The sequence below is a fragment of the Montipora foliosa genome, chromosome 13, assembly GCF_036669935.1.
Source record: "Montipora foliosa isolate CH-2021 chromosome 13, ASM3666993v2, whole genome shotgun sequence".
In the NCBI taxonomy this organism is placed as follows: domain Eukaryota; kingdom Metazoa; phylum Cnidaria; class Anthozoa; order Scleractinia; family Acroporidae; genus Montipora; species Montipora foliosa.
This window is the reverse complement of record NC_090881.1, coordinates 35,680,921-35,690,920: the sequence shown is the minus strand read 5'-3', so window position 1 is coordinate 35,690,920 and position 10,000 is coordinate 35,680,921. Positions and strand designations below refer to the sequence as shown.

General features: G+C 41.9%; 1 protein-coding gene across 2 annotated transcripts in view; it reads right to left on the bottom strand.

Moving 5' to 3' along the window:
- The window catches only part of LOC137983683 (putative glycerol kinase 5), a 33,662-nt gene that overhangs the window by 6,338 nt on the left and 17,324 nt on the right, over window positions 1–10,000 (bottom strand). For both annotated transcript variants that reach the window (XM_068830845.1, XM_068830844.1), the window contains 6 exons: window positions 9,843–9,969; window positions 7,022–7,126; window positions 6,798–6,848; window positions 5,405–5,448; window positions 4,041–4,144; window positions 2,131–2,193 (listed from right to left, as the gene is read on the bottom strand). In XM_068830845.1, the coding sequence (XP_068686946.1) occupies window positions 2,131–2,193; window positions 4,041–4,144; window positions 5,405–5,448; window positions 6,798–6,848; window positions 7,022–7,126; window positions 9,843–9,969 (494 nt within the window). The remainder of the gene's footprint in view (window positions 1–2,130; window positions 2,194–4,040; window positions 4,145–5,404; window positions 5,449–6,797; window positions 6,849–7,021; window positions 7,127–9,842; window positions 9,970–10,000) is intronic.

Sequence of the window (10,000 nt, the reverse complement as noted above, 5' to 3'; positions counted from 1 at the left end):
TTCTCCTCGGATCAATAGGCCATTCCTGAGTTCAGATCCGCCTCCTCTTCAAAGCGAGTCTGGTGCAAAGTTTTGTGATGGTAATTAGTTCTACTTTACATATGAATGGAAACTAATTTACATAAGAAAAACTTCGCACTTAGACTCGCTTTGAAGAGGAGGCAGACATGAACTCGGAAATGGCCTATTCGCTCACAGTCAACCTCGTTCCCAGGGTCAACGACAACGAAAATGGAGCCCCTGGGAACGAGGTTCGCTCGCAGTTAGTCTCAGTCACTAGCCTGTACCTGGTCCCTCGCTATGGCTAAAAGTTTGCGTTTTCAAACGAAGGCAAATTAATTAATGAATCCATCCCCTTTGTTTAACACACCCGGTTCGATCTGTGAAATCGAGTTCCAACAGAATTCTGAGGTTTCATTTACAGAATGCAAACCTGGTTCAGAAAAAACACAAGTTCTGTGTAATTCCTATGAATTACACCTCCACACTTATTTGGGTATTTTTTAATCCCTGACTTTTTCTTTGCGGAATCGCCTTCCGTCCACATGTATCCCGCGAACCGCAACTTTTTGAATCCGCTCTCAAGAGTGGAATGTTCTGAATCCGCAAAGAACTTGGAATCGTCTGGATGGTCGAATCCGGATACTTTCAAATCTCATGGCCTTACTAAATCATATCCTGTCTTAACGGCGTAAATATTCACCATGGCCGCTGGACGAAATGCTATCGCTTCTCTTGGAAAAACCTTAAATAACAATGACCACAACCAAGGTTTTCTGAGCCCGCGAGACTGAGCAACCCCAGCAAACCATTGTTTTAACGAAAACCGCTGGTCATTGCTAGCTGTCTAAGGTCTTCCCTTCTCCTGTCCATAACTCGCATGCTGATCGCGCATGCTCCGATGACAATAGTAACAGAGGAGTCCTGGATAGTAGAACGAATCTTGATGCATGTGGACAACTCATCCTCTACCTCTGAAATGACTATTATCGAGAATTCCTAAGTTTCTCTAAATTGACTATTATCGTCAATTGATTATTATCGTCAATTTAGGACGCCTAGCGCTTGAGAAGGATTATGGGAAATGAATATCTATTCTTAAAATCCGAACACCAATGCCTAAACTCGAACCTGGGAATATTCGATTAATGACCCTTTCACTTAACCACTAGACTACCGCATCACTAACTGAAAGAACAATTTTTTAAAAAATATTAATATATTTTTTCTTCCGAATGCCGCTGTAAACGTGTATTATCACCGGCTAAGAAACAAGTTTAAAAAGGAGAAAATGTCGGTTACCAAACCTTAAGAGAAAGCTAACCATTTTAAAATGAAGTACTAGACTTAACCACTATTCAGCAATCATCTTATATATAGGAATTAGATTTGATAAATAATCGGTGCAATTGTCAGCCAGTTGATCTTTAGTTGTTAAGTGGATAAAAAAAGTTCCTTCACATTGGGAGCTCCGGGTTCAAATCCCGTCCACGGATGCCATTTTCTCTTTTTCGTTTCATCTGCTACCACAAGTCCTGGGACAGAGTATTCTTAAATGACGATAACAGTCACACCAGAGAAAATTGCGAATTGTCGATAATAGTCATTTCAGAGGTAGAGGATATGTTGATGTGGACCGGCAAATTCGTCCCCAGTAATACTAGGAACTCATTTTACCGACCTCAAATGGACGGAAAGCTTAGTGACCTTCCGAGCGAACGAACTGGAATTCGAACCTGGGTGCCGTTTCTCGAAAGTCTCGAAAGTCCCGAAACTTTACGGGCCATTTTCGGGTGTCACAATTCCCCTTGTATCTCAAGAACGGAGAGGATTTTAAGCTGTCAACCATCACAGTAATTTTTCTCTTTGTTATCTTTAAAACATGTTAAAAGATCGGCTCTCCAGAACAAGCAGTTGGCAGTTTCATAAATAGCTTTTCGGGTCCGAAAAGTTATCGGGACTTTCGAGAAACGGGTCCCTGGAGCGATGGGGTGCCGTCCGCGCGCGATATCGACAACGCCCCCCCCCCCTCCCCCCTTGGCAAATCCGCAGATTTGTTATCTGTTGCTGATTATGCTATAAAAGGCTCTTCTAACCTTCTAGTTTGTGTATAATAATGTGAGAACTTACTTGACCGAAGACATTAGCGGGATGTGCGTCTCTTCTGTTGCTGTTTCATACAATTGCGTAAACCTGTGGAAAGTCAGCGATTCGTTTTTTAAAGTGGTACTACGACCAAAAAAACAATTCTTTTTTTTCTTTGGATTTCAAAACTATGTTAACTAAACACTAACTGACCCAAGTTTTAAGTTCTGATTTTAAAACGACACCTGTTTATTTTAACTGGAATTTTCTTATTTGTTGATCCGCCATTACTAACTTTAAAATCTTCAGAGAGCTGGGTCGATGAGAAAATGACGTCAAAGACTCACTAGTTTAAGAATGCAATGCGCGTGTACGCGGCCGAATTAATATGCAGCACGGGAGTTTCGGGCTTTCAGACTTTTAAACCCGTGTTTTGCATATATAATAAATTGCGTTTACACGCTGAAATTTTTAAGCTAGTGAGTAAATGACGCCATTTTTTCTAGATCCAACCCTCTGAGGTCCAATCGGCCAGTTTTGAACGTGAGTAATGGCGGACCGTGAAATCCAAAACTTACACTCAAAATAAACAGCCTTTGGATAAAACCAGAAACCCGTAAGGGTTGAAACATGTAACGCGCGTTCACAGCTTCCGAATATTCAGTGCGAACTGAGTGGTTGAATGTTTCAGTGCTAAGTACCATATTTGGAAACCCCTCGCTCTTGTTGTTCCAAATATGGTACTTAGCAAATTGAATATTCAGAAGCTTGTTTTCCAGCACAAAAGGGGCCGTTACACGTTTCAACTCTTATGGGTTTCTGATAAAACTCAAAGCTCAAAATTTTGCCAGTTAGGTGTTAAGCAAACACGCTTTCAAAATCTGAAGAAAAAAAGGAAATGATTTTTTGATCATAGTACCACTTTAAATTCTTACGATACATTGAGAGGCTCCAACAAAAGATTCAATTAGGGAATTTAAGAAAAGACGACAGCTGCAGAAACGACAACCCCCCAGAAAGCAAGAATATCATTGGTCGTAGGTGCACGTGTGGCACGCACTTTTGTACGTTTCTTTGTCGTCCAAAATAAAAACGTGAAAAGCAACGTGCGTGCACGTGCAGCACGCATTTAGCTACGCTTCTTTGCCGTACTACGCAAACAAAGCGAAATATCCAAATTTATGGTTTTGACGAAGACATCAGCATACGACAATAGATCGTGCAAAACCGTTAAGGCAAACGGTTCCAAAATTTTCTTCAACATCCGCTCGATTTTGTTGAACAGCGATGCTGAAAACGTTTGCCTCACTCTCCCCCCCCCCCCCCCCCCCCCCTCAAGCGCTTAAACTTTGCTTCAACGACCATTCAACATTTCTTTTGTTATCGTAAATACTGAATGAAGTTAAAGCCGTTTGCCCCACCCCCCCCTCCCCCCCTCCCCTCTCTTTCAACATTGTTGGGTATGCGCGTGCGCACTAATCGGACCCCCAATGACGTATCCATGGCCGTATCCATAGTAACAACTGCGGCCGCAGCCTCGGGCCTCTCGTGAAGCTTTGTTGACTCAAATGTTGATGATGTGTTGAAACTGTTCGCCAATCCCAGCAGTCAACATCGTTTAAGATCGTTCAACAAAATCGAACCGATGTTGAAGCAAATGTTACAAAATACTTCGCCCCAATTTAGCGAAGTGAACAAGATGTATTAAACGCGAAATTCTTAATATGGCGAAGTTTTATATGTTGAAGTGACGTTTTCGCTGGCGAAACCTATAGCTGTTTCTTAAGCTCCTTAATGACTGATTCACACTTCCTACCACAAGTAAAAGCAAGAGAGAATTTTAAATTGACAATGAAAGAGTTCGACCTCGCAAACAAGTTAGTGCGCATCAGATGTGCGCAGCGCACTACTCCACTGACTTCCCTTTAGTCCAATCGCGCCCAAATTTCACTTACCTAAAGGCGATTGATTCTAGAATGGCTCGCATAACGTGAGCTTTGGATGTCGTGGATTTGATGCCCATCAAAGATACACAAGCCTTGTTGTCATTTATAGGAGCCTAGGAAAGAGATGCAAAAAATATTTATTTCTCAAATGTCGTCTTTGGTAAAAATAGGCCTCCTTGAGAGGTGTCTTTTACGAGTGTTCCGAGACCGAGTCGAACTAGCTCCGATGTTGCTCCGACGAGTCTCCTGTTGCTCGGTAGTGGAGCCCCCGAACCGACAACCGGAAGGTAATATGTTCGACTTTTGTTCGGAGCAATCGGATACTCTTCCGATTATTCCCGAGTAATACATCTCTTTATTTGCTTTCCAGGGATACCATTCACCACCTTCTTTGACACAATTGCGACAATAGATGGTTTTCAATCACGAGATGAGACGGCCATGTAGGTGAACAAAACAACAGAAAATCATGGCTCATGTTTTGCATAATAATCAGGAGCCCATCCTGGAGCGTGCAACTTCCATACAGCGTCTGTGAAACGGCGTTTTCACAAGTAGGTTTATTTTTAGACTAGCTCTTCCCGCGAATTAGGTCAAAAAACAAAGTCAGTTACGGTTCGGTGACCCTATGACGTCAGCTTAATTTCTTGTAATTGGTCATCGGGCTCCTGTGGGAGTCTCATTAGCGGGAAATTCAATCTAAAAATAACCTTACTCGTGAAAACGCCGTTGCACAAGTATATTTAAGTTGCACGCTCCGGGTGATGGGCTCCTGTAATAATATAGTCAGGTTCCCAAAAGAATTTTTTCTCTCTTGTCCTGTGCACCAACGCGGCTTCTCTGACGTCACGAGAAAACCATCTATTGGCCCCATATCATTAAATCAGCCACAGGAACCCCTAGACTGGATACATCTGGCTGCTGGAGCCACCACCTTCACCATGCAGCTGATCTTCAGCCTTTTATTTTACACGATGTATGAGAATGCTTCGAAAATTTCTCAGAATGATAACCAGTAGACACGTCCAAAATTTCCAGAGATTCGTAAAGAGATGTACAAAGCCATTATTCACACGCAGAGAGAAATTGTTTGTTTATAAAAATACGATCGTTTCAGGTGGTTTTCCCGATTAAGTCGTAGATATTGGATTTCTATTATCCGCAGTCGAATGTAACACGCAACCGTCACGCGAGCGTAGTCGCGCGTGGCACCTCAAGAACTTGCCCGCAGGTTGATTTGCAGTTTGTGTAAGAAGCTATTTTATTTAGCTGTTTCGCGAAAGATCTGGAGACCAATCCGCCTCCTTCAATTTCTTTTACTTTTGCTTTTCAATTAGCGGAAAAGAAGCTGGATAATTATTCGAAAAGTTAACCTGTAATCCGTTGAATGCAGGGACAAAATATACACCATCTGAACCTAAATAAGAAATAAAACAAAAAATATTTCTTGTTAGCGGCTCAAGCGACAGAACAAGCTGATTGTCCCGGAAACAACACGCCATTGCAGCCGACAAAGGAGCTTGGGCCACAGGTTTGGCAGAAACTGGCTACTGGGAAAGTGGAATTGAAGCGAAGTTCGGGTTTTTTTGGGATTATCGTATCGTAGAAGTAGAAAACCGTTTTCCGTGGGTAAGATCGACCTTTTCAATCAGTTTTGAAGTTAGTTAAAGCGATTAGTAGCGTATAACGTTTTACCTGGCTTTTTAAAAAGACTAGGATTGGCTTCAGCTACTGGTAGGGATCACAGTACAAAAAGCGGAGAATTCTGGTAACTACTATTCCCAGGACGTTACATGGTTGTGTTTTTAAGCCAAAATCTCTTGAAAACGGTCGCTTTTCTTTTGAATGGAAAACCCGGTTGTTCGGGTGGTAAATCAAATGGGAGAGATTTTTCCACTGGAATGTGTTTGCTGAAATGATCAGAAAATCCTTTACCGTCTACTGCGTTCGACCAGTACTATGCATGCTCCTTGATGAATAAAAAACGGTGCCTACTTTTGTTATTGCGCATACGTTCTGCGCATCTCGAAACTATGCGAACAAAGCAGAACTTTGCGAGTGCTCTTGGTATCCAAAACGAAATTTGGGGTTACCCATGCATTTTTCAGAGATAATTAAGCTTCAATTTGGAAGAGAAAGCCACACATTGCTTTGTATTTTAAAGCTTTTCACAAATATTGTTGATTAATTATCTCTGAAAAGTGAGTGGTTACCCCCAATTTTCTTTTTGAATTTCGATAACACTTCGATAATACTCTTTTCCCTAGATGGGTCTGAAATTGGTACGAATTCGTACCATTCTTGTAGGATTCGTAGAAAGCTGCCATTTGCTTTTTATGCATATTCGTAAACCACGAAACAATACCTTTGAATTAATAGGCACCAATAGCTGGTACCCAGTCTCTTAAAAAAGGCGACTCCGTACCCGTCCCGTTCCGTTTTGATCGAGGGAAATTCTCCCCGCTTTTTCCATTCAAATGGAAAGCGCCCAACGTGTTCTAATCGAGAACTTCATCCGCTTCAAGTTAAACAGGTTGAACTGGGCAGAACAGCGATAAGGAGCTAGGATGTCGCAGTGGTCAGACAACATATCCTCTACCTCTGAAATGACACGACCCAAAGTTCTATGGACGAGTAAGCGGAGAACACATATAAGAAAAACCGCCTGCTTTCACTGAAAATTTGAACTGTCGGGCTTTCAACCTTACGGAAGATAGAACTTAGGATAAAGAGAAATGAGATTGGTTGTTAAAAATATCATCTTACTTTCGACAGAGAATGCAGTATCACTTGTTTTTGAGACATCGTCGTAGAAACCTGGGGAAAAAACGGTTAGGTTTACGAGGTGAAGTGTAAAGATAAAGAGTGGAAATTGATCATTCAGTACACTGGGAGTTAGAATTCGTTGATAGATAATAATTCCTTAAATTCTCCAGTGAACTGTTAGTTGTGACATTGACGTACGGTAAGAAAAAGCAAAAAGATCGCACCCATTTGTTTCGCCCACTCCATGGCAGTTCCACAGCCTGCAGCGTTTCCTTCCGCAAGATACACAGTTTCTCCTCCAATTTTCCAGCCAACGAGTGGGTACAAGCCTAACAAGGACAATGAGAATGCATGGAAAACTTTCCTTCTTTTTTTTTTATTCAGTGGTGTACATAACGTCGCCATAATCCTGCGGTACCACGGGCCGCACCTACTTCCCACGAAAACTGGGAGTTAAAGGGAGTTTTACCAACGACAACGACAAAGCCACAAAGCAAGAATATCATTGTTAAAGCCTGGTTATCACTAGCGACGCAAGGCACAAGACTGCTTACTTCACCGTGAAACCGACCCAAGCCTAAGAACATGCGCAAGCAAGGAGGATTTCAGTTTTTCCTTTTTCCTCGTGCTTGCGTTCGCTTGCGTTGTGTGAAAACGGGACGTAACGCAAGCACAACACAAGCTGTGATGTTCGTCCAATAAAAAAAGATCCGTTCCAGATTCCACTCGCAACGCCACGTTGTAACTTTCATTTAAAATGATTCGTACACTAAACAGCCCTTTTTATTGGCTCTCGATTCGAATAAAAACAACCAAATGAACAAATAGTACTATCGCGAATATTGTACTCGAACAAATCGCAATCGAAGCAAAAGCGCTATCGAACTACCATGCAAGAAAAAAACAATCGGAATAAAATCCAATTTACAAAAAAGGAGTGAGAGTGAGTAAAGATACATCCCCACGGTTGTATCTTAATATGACATAAAACAGACGCGTCGGATTCAGCTTACGCTTATGTAATGCTTACCATGTGAGGTCACATGTGATGTTCAGAGAACGTGGAATTTTTTAATCCTGTGCTTGCGTTATGGCTCGATCGTTTTCACTTGACACGAATCTATTATGCTGTGTTTATGCTAGGGCTTGTGCAAGTGTCGCTAGTGAAAACCGGGCTTTAACAAAGCTTTAATGGAAGGAAAAATACACGTGCTGCACGTGCAACACGAATTTCCGTGCATTTCTTTGCCGTACTCCACAAAACAACAACGTGAAATCACCAAATTTTAGGTTTCACGACAACGTGAGCATATAACAAAGAACCATTCATTTTCTGTTTTCACGCTAAAACCGTTCGTATTTATCCAGTTACTGGAAAGTTCGTCCGCATTGCACAAGGGCGAACAAGTCTGACGGAATAATCGAGAAATACTTGCAATAGCGCTAAGTTATATTTTGGAGTGACGTTTCCGTTGACTTTAGGGAGTAGGGAGCTTTAGCAACGACGACGGGAACGGCAACGAGAACGTCATGTAAAAACATAAATTCACGTTATTGCGATCACTTCGCGACTATTCCAGGCCTTTTAATATGACAAAAATGTTTCAGTCCCTCAGGAATGAAATCGTTACGAGCGGCCTTTAATTTAGGGGAGAAAAATGAAAATTTATCTCCAGGTGTTGACGTTCTCCATAACACTTCAAACTTGGTAATTTCACGTTGTTGCTTTGCTGAAGACGGCAAAGAAATGGACAAAAATGAAAAACGCACGTGCAGGGCGTGCAAAGCTATTGTTTTGGCCCACAAAATATGCAAATTTGTGACGTTCTCTTTGCCGTCGCCGTTGTCGTTGCTAAAGCTCCCTAGTTTTAGCAGAGACGACGGCTACGGCAACGAAAACGTTAGTGCAAAATATAACTTAGCGCTATCGCAAGTATTTCGCGATTAATCCGTCTTGTTCACCTTTGTACAATACAGGCGAACTATCCTGGAACTGGATGGATACGAACGGTTTTAAAGTCAAAACAGAAAATGACTGTTTCATTGTTGCTCACGGTGTCGTCCAACCCTAAAATTTGGTGATTTCACGTTGTTGTTTTGTGGAGTATGGCAGAGAAATGCACGGAAATTCGTGTTGCACGTGCAGCACGAGCATTTTTCCTTTTTCAACCAAAAATACTCTTACTTTGTGACGTGGCCGTAGCCGTCGTCTTTGCTAAAACTCCCTTTTGATGCAACGACAACGGCGACGGCAACGAGAACGTCACAAATTTGCATATTTAGTGGCAAAAGCAAAAGCTTTGCACGCCCTGCACGTGCGTTTTTCATTTTTGTCCATTTGGTTGCCGTCGTCAGCAAAACAACAACGTGACACAGCCAAATTTGAGGTTTTATGAAGAACGTCAGCACTTGAGGATAATTTTTCATTTCCCCCCTAAATTAAGTGCCTTTCTGACGAGGGTCACTTTTGAGGAACTACCACTCCCTTGTCATATTAAAAAGGTTGAAATAGTCACGAAGTGATTACAACAACGTGAATTTATATTTTGAGATGACGTTCTCGTTGCCGTTGTCGTTGCTTAAGCTCCCTACTGCTCCCACAAAGTTTCGCGCCGTTGCCACATTCCACACAAAAAACGCGTCGCTATGTTCCGTCACGTTACCGAACGCACGTGCGTACTAGGTGAAAATGTTAAAACCCTCTTAGCTTACTTATATTGTTTAAAAGTGCTCAGTTACCCTACTTTTTTAACACGAATACACTCGCTGTGCCTGTTTTCCACGATGAAACGCAAAAAGAAAAGAAACTATGATTTTTCGTGATGTTTCATCAAAGTCCTAGGGTGCTTGAAACGGATAGTGCTTACAACGGCAGTACTTTCTCTTCACATTAAAGGGAACCTCCACTAAAACAACAAAATAGTTATTTTGTTGTTTTAGTGGAGGTTCCCTTTAAAAGACCCTACATTTGATGTTCAAGTACTGAGCTAACAGGTCAAATGCCAACGGGTTAGATTGCGTGACAAACGTGACAGAGAACCTCACCTGCTACAGACGCATGAGGACAAGAACCAGTGTTAATGTCAATGAAAGATCCAGTCCCCATTGTACAGTTTACATCTCCAGGATCAAAACAACACTGACCAAACACCGAAGCTTGTTGATCGGCCACCTAAGATAGAGGAGAATTTAAGAAACGACTA